At 37.4% G+C, this 22,642-nt stretch overlaps 1 protein-coding gene across 1 annotated transcript in view; it reads right to left on the bottom strand.

Annotated features, from left to right (window-relative positions):
* Nucleotides 1–22,642, bottom strand: part of MYO10 (myosin X) — a 253,056-nt gene that overhangs the window by 130,980 nt on the left and 99,434 nt on the right. The window contains exon 3 of the mRNA XM_036755560.1: nucleotides 4,830–4,988. Within this exon, the coding sequence (XP_036611455.1) occupies nucleotides 4,830–4,988 (159 nt within the window). The remainder of the gene's footprint in view (nucleotides 1–4,829; nucleotides 4,989–22,642) is intronic.

Below are 22,642 nucleotides of genomic sequence, written 5' to 3'. Positions count from 1 at the left end.
AAATTCTCAGGAGGAACAAAATTCAATTAAAAACCTAGAATACAAACAGATCAATTGATAGGGTGGATCATAAAATTAGAATGACTATTGAGAAATCTAAAACACCGCAAATCTCTGTAAACAAACATTATGAGACAAATAAAATATGAACCAATACGTAATGAAACACAGGGCACTGTGGATTCTCAAGAGAGCATCCCTATTCTCATCAGGATGTTCCAGAACTGGTTCAAGTAAGAAATAATTTAGATGTGAACAAATGGCAGAATTTACATTAGCAAAATAGAAAAACCTGAACCCACTCATCTGCTTGAATCTACTGATTTTGTTCCTTATTGCTGGAATACTCTTCTCCCTTTTACTTGAATACTTCCATATTTCATGAATACACCCACACTTTCAAGGTCAACTCAAATTCCATCTTCTCTATGTAGCCTTCCCTGATATCCCATCAGTAACACCTTTTTTGCCCTCATATATCAAAAATAACTTTTATTGACACTTTCCAGTGCATTTATGGGTTATATTATGCTATAATTACTTGTGAAGGTGATAACTGTTATACCTTCCTTACACCCGACTCTAAACTGATAGCTCTGTGAGTACAATTTCTTTTTTAATCTAATGGAGTCTCAGTACCTAATATCAGTGCTCTGCACAAAACAAGGTGCTTAATGAATCTTACTAAATTTTAAAATGAGTCATTTTTTCTGCTTGAAACACCTCAAAGGTTTTTAGTTTCTTATTTAAGTCCAAACATCTCTGCCTGAATTTTAAATATCCTTATAACCTAGCCCAACCATACCTATGCGACTATATTTCTCTTTAATATGAAAGCCTCTACTCTAACCAAGTCACTCTCCTCAATACCCCATCACCAAACTATGTGTATTCTCACATTTGCACACTCATTCATGTTATTCTCCTCCTCTAGAATGTCCTTCTTTCTTCCATCAACCCATCCCAAGTGCATCTCAATCCTCATCCGTGCCACAAAGTTTAAACTGATTTTTCTCATTGCTGAGATCCTAACATACATGTAGTTTACATTATATCATTTAGCATAATTTAACATCCTTTGTTATCTATTATGTTTCATGAGTGTTGGTATCTCTCTCCAATCAGCTCATAAGTTTTCTGAGAGCAGGGTACAGGCTTTATACTATTTCTATATCAATACAATAGACAATACAATAGAGTCCTGAGTACATATGCGGAGGTCAATAAATAGTTACTGGACTAGAGAGAAGGTTAATGAGAGGACTATTATAGGACTTTTTGAACATCATTTCTAAAAATTTGCAAAATCTTTCATATTTTCCACCTGTTTTGTATGTATGTGTATATATCCTTTAAAGATTATCAGGTAGAACAGGTAATTTTAAAATAATAAGAACAAAAAAGGAAATGGTAGTACAGGGAGATTAGGAGACAAAGCACAGGTTAAATAATAAGTAAATCACTGAGCTGATCTTGAGACTAGGAACCCAGTATTTCTTTTTCTAGATCCCAGACTAGCAATTATTGACTAGATTTTGAGAAGACACCAATATTAAGGATATGCCATGGGCACCATTCTGAGAGCAGAGAAGTTTCAAAAAACAAACAACAAACCACAAAAATGTGGCTGGCCTAGCTGGACAGAAAGTAAAGTCAATATGAGCTACCATTCATTCATATCATGAACAAGGGCTGAGGTTTCCTTTTCCTGGCCTAGTCCACCCACCATTCGGATTCCACCAACTGGGTACCCAACTTTATTGCCAATGTCCTTTTCCCCTTTCACCCACTTGGCTGGATACTGACCCTCTATGTTCATTTCCTTTCCAAAGCCCCTGCTCTATTCCAATCCTTGGGCCCACTCTTCCCTTCCTAATAATCACTAACCACTCAACAATGCCTCTTCCCCTTCCCCTGCCACCTGCATCTTGGAGGACAGATATGGCTGTTGATGGTTCTTGGATGAGCAAGGAGTCACCAACTACAATCTTTCTGGTAAAACGGAGGATAATTGGGCATTCCCCAGTTGGAAGCCAGAAGCCAGGTGGAACAGTAGACAGAGTGAGGGGCCTGGAGTCAGGAAGACCTAAGTTCAAATACGGCCACAGACACTGACTATTGTGTGACACCGGGCAAATCATTTACCCCATTTGCCTCACCTTCCTCATCTGGAAAATGGGGATTATAGCAGCACCTACCTTCCAGGGTGGCTGTGAGGATCATTTGAGCTAATAACTGTGAAGTGTTTAGGACAGTATTTGGCACATAGTATGTGCTATATAAATGTTAGCTGCTGCTGTTTAGCTGTTTTTCAATCATGTCTGATTCTCTGTGACCCCATATGGGATTTTCTTGGCAAAGATACTAGAGTGAGGAAACTGAGGTAAACAGGGTGAAGTGACTTGCCCAGGGTCACACAACTAGTAAGTGTCTGAAGCCAGATTTGAACTCAGGAAGATGTGCCTGGCACTCTATCCATTGTGCCACCTAGCTATTAACTATTATTACCTTCTGTCCTGTTACCATGTCCACCGGATGCCCTAATCACTGCTATCTGCCCTATGCTAAGGTCCTGCTAGCCTCTCCACCTACCGTGCTGCTGAACACTGCTATGTCGTGTCTCCTCCAATTACAACATGAGCTCCCTGGGAGTAAAGATTTTCTCACTTTTCCACTTCTACCTCTAGTGCTTGGCACACAGTATTTAATAGGTGCTCCTTCACGAATTCATCCAAATGCCACTTTTACGATCTATGTCCAAGCTACTCTATGGTCTAACCAAACTGGTGTACTCAGCATACACAGCATTCCATCTCTGTCCCTGCCTCCGCAACAGCTCTGTCTCTTGTGCCTGAAACGTTTTCCCACAACTATCTGTGCACCTTGGTGTTCCCCAGCTTCCCTTTAAGATTCACTTTGTATGTGAGGCCTTTCCAGTTGTTTCGTGCCTTCCCCATCAAAATGACTTCTGCATATACTTTGCATTTACCTGTACGTTGTAGTTCCCCAGCAGCAGAATGTAAGCTGCTTGAGGACTGGGCTTGTTATATATTTTTTTAACTTTCTATCTTTAGTACTCAGCAAAGCATTTGACACATACTAGGCACATAACAGATATTATTGATTTCATCATCTTTCGTAAGTCACGATGCCATGAGCTGGAGATGCCCTGGAACTGGAACCTACTTGTCAGCAGGCTATGTGCTAGTGAACTAAAAATTTCTAAGGCCCTCAAAGGCAGGGACTCTGGCCTTTCAATCTTTGTTTCTCTCCAATGCCCGACTTAAGAAATGTTTAATGAATTGAATCTATTGGTAGAATAGAATAAAATTTAATCCAATTAATATATGCCCTGCCTAAGCTTATTCAACAGTAGCAGCCAAGAAGTAAAGAAAATGCTTTAACATCATTTCTTTAAAACAACATGAGCATCCCTGCTACATTTCTAATGATGGGTTTTCCCTTCTAAATGATGGCAGGCAAAGGACCCTCAGTAATCTAGTACATTCAAGATGAAAGGGGAAAATAAACAAAGTTCATGCTTGACATTGGCTTTCCCTGCTGGAACTCTTGGCTAACTTTAAGCTCTGATGAGTGAAGAGACTGATAGGCCTTGGCATCCATTATAAATATATTTACTCTAATGAGGAAATAATAGTGGCTACTTTACAGATAATAATATAATTACCCCCAGACTTAAATCATGCTATCAAGGCATAATTAACCGAATTGAGCTGCAAATTGAACTCACACAAACTTCAGATGAGCATCTACCTCAGTCAGCAAGGGCAAAGGGGAAGTTCTCTCTTACAGAAGAGAAAACAAAAGTGCCATTCACATAGTTTATTAGGAGCCTTAGTGATCGGGTTCTCTCAAAGTAAGATAAGAAAATTCACTTTTTTTTTCTAAAGATACATTCTTCCAACTGCTCAGGGGGTTTTCTTTCCTAATCTTTATTTAAAAAATGAAATCTGAAAATGAATATGTAACAGCTTAAGCATACTTTTCTTTAAAAATAGGAAAAGTACAGATGCAGAGTTTTTACTCCATGAAGAGAGGCTCCAAGAGAAAAACAAAAATTTCCCTTTATGTTTCATAGGCCATGTTTACAGAAAGGTCTTCTGATATGCACTGCAAGGCATTTATTTCCAAATTTCCTCTGACACGATATACTGATATTGGTACATAGCTTTGTATTTTAAAAATAAACATCACCTTTACGGAAGAACATATGGAAACCATTTTCACTTGCAGAGTTTAGCTTTAGCCAAGCTCAACTAGTCCAAATATGATAGCATGATTATAAAGCTTTTCCTCTAGACATCATTGTTTGAAAACATTTGGAAAACATTTAGGTGAATCTGGCAATACTGTCATTTCACAATGTGAAAATTAATGCAAATAACTTTCCTAGAAAAAGTTAGCATTGCCTATGATTATCTATTAAAAGGTTTTTGCTTTTTTTTTTTAGTGAGAAGATGGGAGAGATGAAGAATAAATATTTGATAATTGAAAAATAAAATTTAATCTAAAAAAGCAAGTGGGGAGAAATGAAATAAAATATATTTCCAAATGAGGATAAAATCATTCCTAAACCCAAGAAATTCTATATGGTCTAAAGAAACTCTCACCCTAAAGATGAAAAAATAAGGAAATTATAGAAAAGTTGGCTGTATTATATAACTTCAACTTGGAAACCCAATTAATTGTTTATCTATTACCTGTTCTTTTTAAAAATTAAAAAGTATGAAATACTTTAAGAAAAGGCAACATTCCTTTAGATCTAGTATTTTAACTCTTTTTTCTTAAAAATTTCAAAGAGAACTTACATATATTTGAGTTTTCTGATATCGCTGGAATAAATTGTGCAATATGGAGCCCTCATGGAGGTCTATCAAAGTAGCCATATTTTCTACACCTTCTTCATTTGATGGATGCATAGCTGTCACCTTTTGTTGTGTAATCGTATTCTGTTTGTAGGTAAATACCTGGGGAGAAAAGATGTATTAGATCTTTTAGTTATTATCATCATCAGTAAGGTGACCTTATAAAGAACCTTCAAAATAAACTGGGAATCATCTGAACAATACAGTTGTTACTTGGGTCATTAAAAAAAAATACAAGGATTTCACATCAGGTTAACACTCATTCTAGACTACTTGGAGTGTGGGGGTAGAACTGACATTTACAAAGCACTTTCACGTTTATATACCTAACTTTGTTTAATGTCCACAATAACCCTGTGAATTAAGTACTATTACTATCCCTGTTTTACAGATAAGGACACTGAGGCTCGGTAACTTGTCCAGTGTCATCCACCAAGTAAGTGCCTAAGGCAGGACCTTCAACTACTGTCTTTCTGACTCCAGTTCCAGTACTATCCACTACAACATATTCATGGAAACTATTAGGATCTATTCGAAGACATACTTTGGATAGGAAGGTAAGTTATCCTGACAATTACTATCAGATGTTACTGACAGATATTAGTTTAAATGCTGGACATCCTCAGGGAACTATAGAAATTGGAGGTCTATAATCCACTCCCTTGACAGTATCAGATTAAAACACAGGTGCTCCAATTTTCTCAAAGTGCTGTATAGCTTCTAACACAATGTTCATGTAGTACTACGGGCCAAATTTCTAATAGTTATATCAAAAATAATAAATATGTATTTGCTTGTAAAATTGAAGGCATGCAAACATCACAGAAATATTTTGAAGATGTTCTTGGAAGATGGTCTCAGCATCTGGGCAATAAACTTTGATGTGTTCTTTCGACAAAACAATTTTGGGCCTAGAACATGATGAAATGTGTTTCCTTGTGGACTTTTTATTCCCCATTTCCTTCTTAAAGTTCACAGCACTGATAATCAGTTCATCTAAATACTAAACAGTTTATATCTTTTTTTTTCCTATGAACTGTTTAGTGGATAAAAATTCCTTTTTGAAATGGAATGGTCTCCCTTTGTAAATGATGATTAAGGACAGGATTAACCATATAATAGTCCTCTTTAGGGATGTGATTTGAATAAGTAACACATACAAATCTGTATGTGGCAAAGTATTTCATAAGGGAACTTCATTGTCGATTTATGTATCATTACACCACATGACAAACTTTATATAATAGTATTATCAGCAAAAATAATTTTAAAATGAAAAGAGTATTTATTACTAACATGGAACATGATAAGTTTCCTCCCAAACTGCTAGAATTATATTTTAACAAATGTAATCCTTACTGGAGATAATAGTAGTCAGCAACTATTTTTAAAACTATTAAGATCTCTATGTAGCAACAAACTGCTCATTACTACAGGAAAGAATGACACATTAGCATACTCTCTGTCACCAGGTGTCACCAGGAGGAAAAAACCTTCCAATCCAATGATTTTTCCAAAACATTAAAAACGACAAGTTTCTTCTTCACCTTTCTTTTTCCTCCTAGCATGGACTCCTTTGGGCAGTCTGGTGAAGTCTATGAACCCTCTCAGACTAATGGTTTTTAAATTAATAAAATAAAATAACATAGAAATACAAAAGAAACCAATAATATTGAAATGCTTATCAAAATATTTTGGAGTAACCCTATTCCCAAGAGTCCTTGAAACTTCAATACTAACTTTTTCTACCACATGAAGACCAAGAGCTGCTCAAAACTACACAAAAAAAGTTGCCACAAACCAGAGCAGAGCCTGACTCATCATCCCTTCTGGAGAAAAGTTACTTTCTCAAAGATGCCTTAAAGTGAGAGATAAAATAGGCTCTTTTTGTGTCCCATACTTGTGCACAGCTGGCCAGGATCAGAAGTGCCAGCCATATGTGCCCTGCCTGTCTCTCCTCTCTGTGGTGGCCAGTGTCACATGAGTGCATTTAAGGTCTAGGCAATGGACCAAGCTTTGTCGTGCAACAAAAGGGAGCTGTGGGAGCATTGCCAACACTGCCCACAATGACAAGGTATTGGAGAAAAGAGCAGGTTGTGAACACATGGCACTTATAAGGATAACAGATAATGGTAAGAGTGAAGAAAAAGGCAAAAGCAAAGAGACCTGGGCATTTGGTGACAAATATTATGGTATAAAATAAGAAGGATAATCAGGGATTGCTGTAAAATAAATGCCTCCAAGCTACACTCCCAAATCCCCAACTAAAGCCCTACTCAGTTGCCTCAGCAATGGTGTGGAGGTGACCTAGGATTCTCAAAATCTGTCAATGGAGCTGAGGCTCCAGTAAGTAGAGAAAAGTATCAACACAATGATGGACTTATTGTCTCAGTACTAATCAAACTAAGTTTCAGGAAGCCCATCACCAGAAAATGATCTTTTAAAAAAATTAATATCAGCTCTTAAAAAGGTAAAAGGGCTACAATCTACATCAGTGAAGGGACTGTCCACATCAATGAAATCACAGCTGGTCTGAAGTGTTGGTTTTTGTTTTTCAATCAGTGGTTTTATTTTTGAATGATTTTTTTGTGTGTGTGTTATCCTGAACTCAAACATCTGAGCAAGTCATTTAACTTCTGTCTGGCTCACTTTCCTTACCTATAAAAGAGGGATAATAAGAGTACCTACCTCCTATGGTTGTTGTGAGGACCACAAGAAATAATTTGTGTAAAGTTCTTAGCACAGTGCCTGACACGTAGTAGGTGCTTAATAAATGCTCCCTTCCCTCCATAGTGCCAGCCTCCCTAGTGAAGGGCACTTGCTGATCCAACCTTATTATTCCAGCAAAGATAAGTCCCCAGGATATACTCCAAAGAATCCCAAACACACCACTGCCCTTGCTAATGAAAGAGTAAAGTTACAGGAGTTATGAATCAAGTCAACAAGCATTTAATAAATGCCTATTACGTACCAGATAGTGGTGGTACAAAGAAAGGCAAAAAAAACCCCAAAAAACAAAAAAACATTCCCTGCTTTCCAAGAGCTCACAGTATGAAGGAGGATACAGCATGCAAATAACTATGTACAAAAAACAGATATACTGGATAAAGTGGAGATAATTAACAAAGGGAAGGCATTAAGGATTGGGAAAGGCTTCCTGAAGAAGACAGGATTTTAGTTAGGAGATGAAGGAAGCCCGGAAATAGTGATGGATGAGGAAGGAGAGAATTCTAGGCATGGGGGGGGGGGGGGCCCGGGGGGCAGGACATGGCAGTCATGCTACCATGGCAAAGTGATCAGTGACACCTGATCAAAGAGTACCTGGAGGGGAGTAAGGTAAAAGGAAGACATAGAGAAAGAGGCCAGGTTACAAAGGACTTTAAAAGCCAGAAGATTTTGTATTTTACCTTAAAGGAAATAAACCTGCCACCATACTGGCAATTTTTCTTAGGATATAAAACTCAACAGGCTTTCAGTTATAGAAAGACATGAATTACATATCAAGAAGCACGGCATACTTTTCGATGTAAATGTTTAAAAACAGGCATTTATGTGTTTCCACAACCGACATCCAAGGCAGACCTCATTCTCTTCCCTTCCACCACCTCCTTTTTCTCCCTCTTTTCATACTCTTGTATTGGTTCTAATAAAGGGCTGCTTTTCAAAAAAAAAAAAAAAAAAAGGCAGCAGCAGCATGGTGTAGGGGGAAGGTTTGTATTCAGAAGGCCTAGATTCCAGCCCAAGTTCTATATTTAACTAAATCTACCATTATATTATATTACTACTTCAGTGAATATAGCCAGTTGTTTAAACTTTGACAGCCTTAACTTCCTTCATGTGCAAAATGGGACAGTAATACACAACCTACATTATGAAGTTATAGTGAAGGACCTTGTAACACTTTGTGTTATTATTGATAATTATTCTTAAATTGAAGTTCTAAACGGATGTACCTACTTAAAATCTCAATCATCCTCAATCATGCTTATGTTCTTCTGTTCACAAATGTGTACATAGTTGGGTCTACTCTAAGCTTGTTTTCTCATTTACTATGGAATGGAAATCCTTTAAGAACCATACAGCACAGCTAAGGTTAAAAAAAAAAACCTGGAAAACCTACAACACAAAATAATTTAGAAGATAAGTGCATCATCTAAGACTGGCTAAGAATTGGCTGCATTATGGAAAGAAATAAGCTATAAAGGAGAGAGCTCCAAAATCCAGATAAGGAATACATGACAAGCATATACTAATTTTAACATACGCACGTGTGTATCTAAGTAATACTGATGAAAATTAGTATTTAAGGGCAAAATATCTACCTAAAATTTCAACTACTATTGTAGTTCTTTCTCAGAAGCCATCTAGTCAAACTCATACCTGAAATCCTAGCGTATCAGTGTTTTTCCTAAAATGTGGTGCCTGGAGCTGAACAAAATATTCTAAATTTGGTCTGACCAGGGCACAATACAATGAGATTGTCAGCTCCTTATTCACATAAGTATTCCTCTCCTAATGTAGTCCATTTGCTTTATGGGATGCTGGATAGCTTCCCACCCAGCTACTTTCCTGAACTGGATCATCTCTAAAAACTCAGACTGCTAGGTGAAATCAATTTGGAAATGCACACCTCCTCAGATCACTCTGAAACCTGCTGAATGACTTCCTAACGCAGCTTCTTTTTATGCATTGTGTCCTGTCCCTCCCCACCCCCCCCATTGGATTGTGAGTTCCTCCAGGGCAAGGGCTGCCTTATGCCATTCTTTGTTTCCTCAGTGCTTAGCACAGTGCCTGGCACATAGTAGGTGCATATGTTTATTGACTCTGATTATGAGTCAGATCACACTGTTTGGCTCAAATCCCAGATCTTTTTCAGATAAATTGTCTAACTTTGACTTATCTATTTTATACTTGAGATGATTTTCTAGAATCTATGTTTAAGACTTTCTATTTATCCTTATTAAATTCAGTCACAGTAGATTCAGCATAATTTTCTACCCTACAGAAATCATTCTGAATCCTGTCAATGTGTCATCTGCAGCTACAATACAACTTTTAATGTCTAAAAATCTCAAATAGCAGAAACTATCACAGGCACACAGGACACTACATTAGAGGCCTCATGCCAGGCTAACATGGAACCACTTAATGCTACTCTAAATCAAGCCAGTCAACCAGTTCTGAATCCATCTAACTATACTATCGTCTGGTCCGCCTCTCTCCATCCTGTCTACGTGAGCAACAAAGATTCTTTATCAAAAAGCTTTGCTCAAATCTTAAGTAAACTCTTATCTACCACATTCCTCTTATTTATGACTTCGGAAATCCTGTCAAAAGAGGAAATAGGGTTAGCCTAGCATGACTAATTCTTGAGTAAGATATGCAATCTAAAGCCCTAATTTATATAGCTAAATATTGCATCCTAAGAGGTTCTGAAATTCAATACCATACCATAAGCACTTCCAAAAATGAATACTTATATACACCACTTTCTATCTCTACTTCATTTCCTGAGGCTCGCTCTATGGTATAAGAGAGAATACTAGACTGAGAGTCAAGAGGAAAAGTCCTGGCTTTGTATGCACCCAGGCAAGTCACTGACCTTTTTGGAGCCGCAGCTGCATTTGAAAAATAGAGGTACGAGTGCAGACTTGCTACCTTACAAGGTGGCTGTGATCAAGGTTTTTATAAATCCTAAACTGTATTACAGGTGGAAAGCTTTGTTGTTTAGTCATTTTTCAGTTGTGTCTGGCTCTTCGTGACCCCATTTGGGGTTTCCTTGGCAAAGTTACTGGAGTGCTTTGCCATTTCCTTCTCCAGCTCATTTTAGAGATGAGGAAATTGAGACAAACAGGATTAAGAGACCTGCCCAAGGTCACACAGCTTATAAGTGTCTGAGGCCAGGTTTTAACTCAAGAACAGAAGTCTTCCTGACTCCAGGTCCAGTGCTCTATCCACTTTGCCACCTAGTTGTCCAGATGCCAATTACCACTATTACAAATAAAAATTTTCTAAAATTAGAGGCAGTATGAGATAGTAGAGGAACAAGTCCTAGAGTCAGGATGGCTTGTGTGTAGTGGATAGAAGGCCAGTTTTGGTCTTTATTAAGTCTTGTCTCTGATACGTAGTGGCTGTCTGATCCTAGGCAAGCACTCGACTTCTCAGTGGCCCCAAGCAACTCTCTTGACTGTACATTATAGAACAATTGCTGACCTACTTTGGTATAGGAAATTTCCTTATTGGGAGTCCCCTATACCCATACTATTGAATGTCTAAACAATGTTCTGAAATATTGCTTTAGGGAGATTTTCCAGTCTCTAAACCTTTTAAGACTCATTACTGCCTAAAGGATCACATTCTATCCTGATATTTAGTACAATTATATAAAGGCATAACATATATGTATAGTCCATGGTAATATACAAACATCCACACATACATATGGGGCAAATCTGAACTTAGGTCTCTTCACTCCAGGCTCAGCACTCTATCCACTGTACCATCTAACTGAGCCTGAAAGGCAGCTAAGTTATCTTCATCTTTATATCCATCCCGCAACTTCTCCACATAGCATCGAGTACATAAAAGGAATATTTTTGTTGAGTGACTGACAAAATGAGGTGAAATAAAACTCATATTGCTACCTACCACAGGAAACCTGAGTTCAAATCCTCCCTCTGACACTATGCCCCATGTGACCATGGACAAGGCTTTCTGGACCTCAGTTTCTTTATCCATATACTGAGAGACAATATCCTTCTTTCAAATGTCTCTATTTCTGTCAAAGTCCTTTCCATCCTTTCCAGTCTCCCAAGTACGCAATCTGGGTATCATCCTCAACTTCTCTCCCGTCTCCATCCCATTTTCCACACAATTGCCCGAATAATTCGCCAAAGGTGCAGGTCAATGCTACTCTCTTATTTATTAACTAAATAAACTCAATTCAGTTATTAAGAAGGGGAGTGACATGGTCATACCTCAGGGTTTTAACTCAGATAAACTAATTAAGACTCAATAGTAATAATTAAAATCCCATCTTCTATACTTAGGAAGCCTTTTCCAATCCCTCTTAATTCTAGTGCCTTTGTGATTTTCTTTATTATTGGTTTTGTAAATAATAATAACATAGACATAAGCACTTTTGAGTTTCCCAATCAATTAAGCATTTAAGTACCTACTATATTCCAGGCACTTTTCGAGGGCCTTTTGACTGAGTCCAAGTTTTACAGAACAAATCCTTTCATTAAGAGGGTTTGTTCTGTGAAGTTTGGATTCAGTCAAAGGGCCACATGTGACCTCAAGGCCGCAGGTTCCCCACCCCAATCTAGGGGAAAACATTTGGTGGCTCTGTGTAGCACACAGAATGTAAATATTTAGTATGTAGGATGAAAAAAAAAGTCATCTAAGAAACAAAACTTATTTAATTTGTATCTAAAATAGCAAACTAGAATGCAGTTCACTCTTCTTTAAAACCAGACCACTAAGTTGTTTCTGTTCCTATCTTCCCTGTCTTACCCTTAACTTCACTCTGACCACCACCCACAAAAATTAAACTTGATCTCTGACATTCATTCATTCTTTTCTCTTTGTTCTACCAAAGGGCAGTAAAGTCCATAGGCTAAGCTACATCCTTGAACAAGATGTACTGCACTTTTCTTTATTAAAGTCATTTGTCATACTGTTATACTGCCTAGCACACTCTTATAAAATAATTTGAGGAGCAAGATCCTTATTTCTCTATTTCCTTCAATAAACTATCTGATGAATAATTTGGGGCAGATAAGGCTGTCTCAGAAATGAGAGTGAACGTGAGGGAGAAAGGAAGAAGACCTGGCAGTCCCACGGTTAACAAAGTGGACTGATAGGACAGTCTGACAGAATCACAGAAGGTCAGAGGTCAACCACAATAACCTGTACTGGAACAAAAGAATCCCCTCTACAACATACCCAAAGAGTAGTCATCTACCCTTTGCGGGAAGACCTCTGATGAGGGAGAACCCACTAGCCCCTGCAGGAGTCCATTATATTTTTGGAAGACTCTCACTGTTAATAGGCTTTTCTTTGCATCAAAACAATTTCCTCCCTTTTAGCTACTCCCTCTTGCTGTGAACTGCCTGGTCTAGATCTGGATTGGTTCTTTACCCAGCTATTTTTGAAATACTTTCAATTTTCTCAAGAAATTCAACCACGCCACTCTTGCATACACTACTTCCAAGTTTTCCAACAAGAATTTAATGGAACACTTACAGTAAATGTAGAATTAGGAAGAACTAGGGAGTATGATCACTAAAGGCAGGACTAGAAACCAGTTTAAGATTCAGGTTTCGGTTCCAGAAAATAAATGACAAAAGACTAAAACTTGGACCTCTTTACATTTAATTTTAAGTGTATCTATATGTTGTTTTTAAACATATTTTGGTAGTATCTTTTGATCTATATTCATTTTTTTGTCTCTAACCCTCTTCATTATCCCCTCCTCTTTTGTAACAAAGATAAACAGTTAAGCAAATCCAGCTTGGTGATCGTTCTAGCAGGGTATGAAACATTCCTTCTCTGCAGTGCCCCCTTTCTCTACCAAATGGAAGAAGGCACTTTCTCATTTTCTCTGAGGTCAAAATTAGCCATTACAATTACTCGCTGTTCAACTACATTTTAATGTTCTTTTTGCTTACTTTTTTTTCATCACTGGGTATACTGTTCTCCTGTTTTTGTTTCCTCTAAGTCTTTCCAAGTTTTCTGTGTTGCTCACATTTGTCATTTTTCAATGGTGAAATAATACTCCATTTCATTCACATACCTCAATTTGTTATTTCCTAAACAACTGCCACCCACTTTATTTCTGGGTTTTGTTTTTTGTTTTGTTTTTGTATTTTTTCTTTTTAATAGGATAAAAACTAGTGCTAGGACTATATAAGGTATATAAGACTTGCCTATGGGTGTTACAGTGTTGAAAATTTGTCTTTTGTTCTTATCTACTGAATAATATTCCCTGGTCTTATTTGTGTTGTTTCCCTACATAACTTGGATATTTGGTTTTCATCAGAGACATGAGCCAAAGGAGCTCCTTTTTATTTGAACTCTAGTAACAGTAAAATCTGCATATGCATCATCATCCTGTTTAAATTTATATCTGAAAGCGGAGAGAAGCAAAAACAAAACACCACTTAATTTGTTACAGATTCCATTTGTCACTTATCGGCTGTGTGACTTTAGACAAGTAATTTGCTCTCTGGGCCTGTTTTCTTTGTTTGAAAAACAAGGAAGGGTAAACTAGATGGTTCCTGAGTTCCCTTCCACTTCTAACAATTTTAATTCCTTTTTACAAGAAAGAAAACGCAACATGGGAAATAACTGAAAGGGTTAAACATGAAATTCTTTCATTTCTTCTAGAAACACAGCAGTTTGTGCCATGGTAAACTACAATCATCTGACTGTTGAAGAGTTCATTTTTCAAGTCACTAAAAGAGGTTAATGATTCTATGCCTTTTCCTCCTAAATTTATTTTAAGGCCTTATTTTTGCTTTTTTAAAAGTAATTCACTGAGTTAAAGCAGTAATCAAATGCCAAGAGTGAGACAGTAGCCTCACAGTCAATGAGACACAGAATGAGGTACTGAATAGATGTAGTTGTTTAAAGAATTTACTATGTAACATTCCAAACTTCCTGTGCTTGCAATATTTTCACATTAGAAATTAAGGAGAAGCATTGTTTACTTTGTATTTAATAAGCAAGACAAAATTTTAATATAGTTCCTTATTCCCAAGAATCAGAACAAAAAGCTTAAGTTCATTAACAGGAAAGGGAGGAAGAAATTGCATTTTATAATCCATCTTTTAACACTGTTATTGCTTATTTGACTGAATCTAGTGCTTTTTTTTTCTGGGAATGTTATGCTGTAATAAAATCTCCAGCAAAACTTGGTAATTTCACTGTGCATTCTGAAGCAGAAATAGAATGACTCACTAGCAGTCTGAAACTAAATTATTCAAAGACTTATCAACTACATATCCTCTACAAAGAAAATAAAAACTGCCCTTTTATAAATAATTATCTTACATTCTAAAGAAGACTGAGTGGTTTACGTTTTAGCCTTTTACTAAAATTTGAAGCAACAAAAGTTCCTCACAAAAACTCCAGTCAGAGATTAAGTAATTAGATCACCTGCGTGTATCCAGGACTCATTCCAAGATTTCCAGGGTTGCTTGCTTACTCCCTCAAATCTACCCTCACCTCTTAAATGATAGTTGTTTTTTGTCCTTTCTTGAAGGGAACCATGACATCAGCAAGGTGATGCCATGACTTGCAAGTGAAACGGATTTAAGTGAGGAAAGGCTCTGCAAAGTCAAAAGAGCTTCCCTTAAATCAGGTCACTAATCACATACCCAGCAGATCTGGGCCTGGGAGAACGGAAAAAAATTGTGACTACTAACTCTGTTCCTTCACCCTCTTCCCTCCTCTAAGGACACTAAAGATTTAAAGGAGGTTAATAATATGATATATCTTGAATAGTTGGGAGATGGGTATTCTCGTTCCAGATCAGTCAGTGACCATCAGACAGACAGATAGATAGGTAAGACAGACTGACCATAAACACACAGAGACATGCCATCTCCAATTTATCCTGCATAAAGCTTGTTGTACAGTCTTTTGTGTGTTATCTCCTCCATTAGAATATGAGCTCTAGAGCAGGGAGCATCTTTTCAATGTCATTCAACATTTCTTAAGCCCCTACTACGTGCCAGGCACTGTGCTAAACTCTGGGGATACAAAAAGACCCAAAGACATCCTCAAGGAGCTATTACTAACAGTCCCAGGTAAACCACTTCACCTCTGTATGCTGAAGCTTCTTCATCTATTAACCTGGCTTCACTTATTTGGCAGGGAAGTTATAAAGACAAATGAAACACTTTGTGATGGATACAATCTTTAGAGCAGAGAATTTGTTTTAATATTTGGTACCAGCATGAACTAGTCCAAATGGAGTGTTCTAAAGCAGTGATGTCAAACTCACACAGAAACAGGGGCCACTAAACTGTACCAAGGCTTGGCCTTATATGGACTTACAAAACCACCTATTAACATTATCTTCTACTGTGTTTTTACTTATTTTGTTAAATATTTCCCAATTACTTTTTGATCTGGCTCCATAGTGTTGTAATAGGGTATATGACACCTCTGGTCGACCCAGAAAGCTTTAATGAGACACTGCTGAAGACAGCACATTCAGGGTATTTCTGAAAAGTATACCTAACTTTTGAAATAGATCTATATTTTTAAATGCATTAGAAAAACATGTTGTTTAGTAGAACCTTGGTTAATCACTTTTTTTGCTTTAATTTGTGTACATGCCACTTTTGTAAAGTGGGGGAACATAAGGAGATAGTTGCATGTATGTGTATGTATGGATATTCACTGGATAGATCCCCTGCACAGAATTTACATAAAGAAGTGGACAAGATTCACAAATTTTGACATACTTACTCCTTTACACATTTTCTCCTTCAAGGAAAAGGACATTTTGGTCCAAAACCAGTTAAGGAATAATTACATTACCTAGCAATTGCTCATGTGAACTATTTGTTGTGTGATACAGATACCTCATTTTTAGCCCCACAACAGAAAGGTTGTCTAGTTAAGCAGCTTCCTGGGCCCATGATTATTAGCTGTCTGCCAGTCTCAGCATACCTTTCATCAGAGATGAGAAAGTATTAGTCACTAATCTGGAGTTAAACTGTCAATATTTAGTCAGTGTACTACAGTATTCCACCTACCCCTTCCCAAATTGTTTATAGTTATTCTTTTGGGATAGAGAGTCTGGGTAATGACTAACTGGGTTCAAGTCCTATGGCTGGCTGCCCCATGCTGGCTGATATTAATTCCAGGGGAAGCCAACCTCTTGGTGCCTCCAGACAAGTCTCTAGGACAACAGGCTGTAGAAGAGTTTCTAAGAGTTCCCTATACCAGAGAAATCACAGGTCCAGACCAAAAAGTCCCCTTCTAGTGCTATAAATCTCCAGTTACAATTGGCTTACTAGAAATTCCTCAAACAAAATGCTCAATCTTCCCAACTCCAGGCTTTCTGTTCTCCATCTAGCTCTGGAATTCTCCACCCTCACACCTTTGCCTTGTTTTCCCCAGAATTGTTCCTTCAAGACTCAGCTGAAATCCTACCTCAAAAGGAGAAAGCACCCCTTTTCCAGGAGTGCCCTCTCTGCTCCCCCTGAGCTGTTCTTTCAGATACCTCTCCTCAATATATGCTTTGTATCTACCATTAACATACATAATATTTGCTCCACTAGGACGGAGGTTCCTTAAGGACAGGGATTTTTTTTTTGGGGGGGGGGGGTGCGTTGTTGAGTTGGTCTTTCTTTGTATCTCCACAGAATGCCTAAAACAGAGTGCTTAATAAATGCTTGTTGGCTTACTGACTTGATTATGAGAAGAAAAGGACAGGGAAAAAATTTCTTTTTAAAATTGTTTGGTAAAAGTATTTCAGAAAGAAAATTCCAACAGGAAATCCAGGATATTGAACTGGGAACTGAACACTTTGGTAAAATTTTACTTATCTCTGCGAGGTTAGTCAGGCTGGATCATTTTTGTTACTGAAATTGTAGACAGAATAGCTGACTGATACAATAAATCAGCAAGAGACACAGGTATCCCAAGGAACAATGACAGGATTTTAGAAGAACAAATATAAAAACAAGAACAATAAAATTAAAAACATATAAAAACAAAAAATAAAAAAACATATTCTCACGGCTATCAATAATCTTTACTCAATCATTACTTAACATCACTCTTCTTCCCTTTTAACTATGTTCTTATTTCTCCCAGTTTATAAGGTTATAAGATGGGGGGTGGGGGTGGGGGAGGGACCGGAGAGAAGGTGAAACAAAGAGTTTAGAAAAAAAAATTCAGTTAATAAAAAATTAGCCCTAAGAGGACACTTCCTCACCCCCAAGTTTGTACAATTAGGTATCTATGAGTGTGGAATACAGTCTATGATTTCAGGCTTTTCCTATACAATGGCTAGTTTTGCTGAACTTTTTCCTCATTTTTTTTATTCTTTGTTATAGGGAAAGAGAGGAGCAAGAGGAGAAATTTTTAAAAGTGGGAAATTTTTAAAAGTTAGCTGTTATCTAACAAATACATTGAACAAGGGGCTATTGAGTCTATTTCCAACATTTTAAGAAACTATCAAAGCATGTTACAAATATAAATATCATTATTATTACACTAAATGAAACAGAAATTAAGAAGACCTAAACTTTAGTACTTCTGCTGTTTTTGGCTGCTGGCTTGGCAAATTTCTACAGAACAGGCCAGAGTTCATATTATGGTGGATGAAGTACTGGATCTGGGCTCAAAAGACAGTTTGAAACTAAGTTAAGCCACTTAGTATCCATGTGACCTTCAGCGAGTCTCAGCCTCTCGAGTGTTTCAACTTCCCCTTAAGATGGGGATGACATTTACACTGTGCACTTACAGAATTGTTGTGAGGATCAAATTAAACTTTGTAAATATTAAAAGTGCTATAAAAATGTGTTATTCTTCCTTTTATTAGTACAACTAAAGATATAGTTTGATTACTTTCTAGGAAAATCTAGAAAGTGTTGCAAAAAAATGTCCCTTGGAACAGTAGAGGGTGTGTGTATGTGGGAGGAGACTGAAAGTCCCTCAAAAAAGCCTGATGAATTTTTAACAATGGACACAAGAAAACCAAATTCATCACTGGGGTTTTTCCCAGCTGTGCAAATGAACATGAAGAGAAACGACAAAAATAAAACGATGAGGAAGAACTATGATTCTTAAAAAAAAAAAAAAAAAAAAAGGTCTCAACTCCAAATGAATACTTCTGTGCAAGTGTGTTTTAATGAACCCAAATAATACTAAAACACAAAAAAACCCCTAAAGGTTGATCCTCAAGGTTAACAGGAAATATGGTCAAATCATCCAGGCACACTGAGAGTACTTTAAAGTTAAAAGGAAATTATTTAAATCAGACCAAGTCATTCCAGTGGTTCATTCGGGAGCAAAGGTTACAAGAACATCATAACTATTCTCCGGTTTTTAGCCAATAATGTCATTTTTCACATGTCTTCCCCCTCAGCTACAATAAATTGAGTGAGGAATCCATACTTTCTGATGACATCTTAAAGAGAAAAGTACAACTGTTCAAATTTTTACCTACATTACAGAAATAAAGTACCACCATATGGACACAGGAATGCTATATTCTTTCCACCAATACCAACTGTGAATTTCACTTTTGGTCTTAAAAACTAAATGACTCCCTCAGTTTTTTATGTCATATCCTGCAAATTCAATACCAAGCATATGTCCTTTGTAATGTTTATAACTACAATTTCAGTGGCTTTTTCACTCTCAAATAACATGGAAAGATGATAAAAACAAAAGCAGTTAAATTACATGCATGCAGTTAGTGAAGATGAAAGATGAAGAAAATCAAGTGTGGCCACACCCAGACAGGATGAAAATCTGGAAATTAAAAATTTGTTTCCAAGGTACCAATTAAATTCATGTGTTTCAGGTCTTCTCAAAACAAGCTCCGTAAAGATCATTGAATTTTGAATCTCATTACTGGAATTTAAATTCAGGTTCTCCAACATGCTTACCTGTGAATCTTTAGGCAAATTACTTACTCTAAGCCTCAACGTGTGCTCTCTGATCACTTGAGGTCTAAATCTATGATCCTATGACTCTACATGACAGCTACGTGTCTCAGGGATACAATGACAGGCCTGGAGTCAGGAAGACTCATCTTCCTAAGTTCAAATCCGGCCTTAGACACTTAATAGCTGTCTGACCCTGAAAAAGTCACTTAACTCTCAGTTTCCACATCTATAAAATGAGCAGGAAATGGCAAACTACTCTAGTATCTTTGCTAAGAAAACCCCAAATGGGGTCATGAATCAGACACGACTGAAATGAATAAAAAACAACACAATTCTACATGGCCTTAGTTTAGAAATTAAATACATACTAATCATTTTTTCTAAATGATAATGACAATCTTCATTTCTCTCATTCTCTTCTCTGCCTTCACATATTCTTTCGCTTTGAGATACAATTTGTTTCAGATCCATGTATCACAAGCATGTAGTCATGAATAGTAAGACAGACCCACAGGGAAAAGTACAGGGGAACCAGTGCCTTGCACACCCTCATTCTCATATGAACCACAAAACTGTTTCATACCAATATGGCAGTAGATGTGAAAAAGAGTCACCTGGAATCTGAAGTAAGGCAGTAACAAGGAAGAGCATCAACTTCTCCTCAGGATCTTGAAGGTAACCCTGAGGGATTAGGAAATTTCTCTAATATTGCTGCTCAGCAGCCCCTATCTTATGTGCTCCTTAGTGATTAAGAGTCAATAAGCCTTTAGAAACAGGTAAATACTAAATAGGGACAGCAAGTAGAGTTGTCACAGAAATATCCCCCTCGCCCCCTGCAAAGCAATGGCACATTCTCCCTTTGTACACAAAAGGCCCTTGGGGTTTGGGGCGGGAGGAAGAGGCAGGCATAAATTAACTCATATGGAGCAAGGATAAACTCACAGTTCTTAATTAATTAAAGTCCCTTTTTTTTTTTTTTTTGCTTCATAAAAGCATCAAGTTCCTTCTTAGGTATAGCTCTCTACTTGGCTCCAAGGACTGGTACTCTGGTAGAGTCCTGAGGATGCTTTCCCTCACTGTGTCTAATTTGCACTCTCTCAGCTCCCTTGCTGGCTACATTATTTGTTACTGGTTCAATTTCGTTTATGACAAGAGGAGTGTGATCTTTCCCCTAATTCTCACCCCAGCCCCCCTGTAAGGGTAAAAGGATGTGTCTCCTCAACCGCTCCAGAAGCTTGACTTCCTCACTTCTGGAATCCCTGCTCTGCTATACATAAAACCAGAAGTGTGGCTAATTCTTTCAATAAATGACAACACATTTTCATCTTTTTACTTAACTTGATTTCTCCTCCAAAATGATTTGTTTACACCTGTGATTCATTCTATAATTTATTCACAAAGGCATTCTTATTCTGTAAAGGTATCAGGATACAGGACATTTTATTAGTCACATTAATTGAGTTGAGAAAGTTGGATCCTGCCTTTTACATAGTCCAGTGGCCGGATACTGATCAGAATGACTGGAGATGAACCAGGATGCAATGGGAGACTGGCCCTTTTAGGCTAAGGCCTTTTCATGTACTCACTTAGAGGTAATGCCCATCAGTGCACTGGATCCAGATGGCTCTAGACGAGAAAGTGAGGCTGGTGACCTTGCACAACCCTCTCTCACTCAAATCAAAGTCAACTGCAAGTCATGTCATCATTTCCCTGATGTCACAGTCCTCTTGAGAATTAAGGATGTGAGTAGACCGAGCTGCTTGAATGGGGACCCAGCCAGTTGGGTAACTCAGCTCATCCTCTCCCTCTCCTTGTCTTTCTCCTCGCCAAAGGAAGGTAAATTTTGATGGCTGCCCACTTAACTTGGGATTTACTGGCTAGATTTCTTTTTTTCTTTTCTCCCTTCCTCCCTCCATCCCTTTCTTTCTTTCTTTCTTTCACAAAACCTTAAACCCAGTTCACTCTGAAGCTCACAGATTGGACCACAATAGGTCCCTGCCAAATCTCCACTTAATGGCTGTATTTTGGGCCCTCCTGGCTTAGAGTCAATGTCAATGGTAGCTGTTTCTCTTTGGAACAGCAACCCCGAGGGTCTTCCCCTCCCAGCTTGATTTTTTTTTTCCTTTTTCTAATTAAAGGGGCCATCCCTTGACCCACTTCCTTGATCACCAAGTCATTCAACAAGCACCTGTACATTCAAAAAAGTAGACAAAGCAAAATCTTAACAATTAAACTCTACTCATTTAAAATCTGTGAAAAAAAATTCAAGCTGGTCCATAGGAAAAAGTGCTTTGCTAGGCAAAGCCTTACTGTAAACAGTATTTTAAACATCTTGCTTAAGCTATGTGAACTGGAATGTTTTGCTTTTTTAAAGGACTCTGGCAAACTTTCTACACAAACAGAGGAGGATTACAAATGTGTCTTAGCTATTCAATAAATCTGGCCTAGAAGAGCACTTGCTTTGCAACTTTTATCGGCAAGCCAGCCTGTGACAGCATACATTTGAAAATTAATGGTTTTGTAATTCTTTCATTACTTACAATTTTCAATGGTTTGAAATGTTAGCTATACTCTAATTTTTTTTAATTCAATTTTTTTTTCCAATTAACAAGTATTTATTTACTCTCCCTCCCAACTCCATCCCATGAGGGAGGAGAGAACAAAATCCTTGTGATAAATATACAGTCAAGCAAAACAAATAGCCACATTGTCCACGTCTAAAATGTATGTCTTGTTCTTCAACCTCTCTGTCAGGAGGTGGATAACATTTTTGTTATCATCAGTACTCTAACCTTACTCTAATTTAGATTTTTCTCTCCAGTAGCCCAAATTAGAGCACTCTGGTTTTAGGGCACTCTGTAAAGCCCAAATGTGCCTTTGAAAGAAATCTTGAAAATTATATACTGTACTATTTTTCAATAAGTAGGACTCTCGTGGATGTCCACTAAGTTTATGTTTGGAATATAACAACAAGAAGCATTCATATAGTTAAGGTTTTCAAAACACTTTACAAACATCTCATTCTCCTCAAAACAATCGTAGGAGGTATATGTTATTATAGCCTCATTTTATATGTGAAGAAACAGAGGCAGAGAGAGTTTAAGTGACTAGTCCAGG

This window comes from Trichosurus vulpecula, chromosome 1, assembly GCF_011100635.1.
Source record: "Trichosurus vulpecula isolate mTriVul1 chromosome 1, mTriVul1.pri, whole genome shotgun sequence".
Lineage (NCBI taxonomy): Eukaryota > Metazoa > Chordata > Mammalia > Diprotodontia > Phalangeridae > Trichosurus > Trichosurus vulpecula.
Note: the sequence above shows the minus strand (reverse complement) of the source record. Positions and strands in the feature narration are given on the sequence as shown.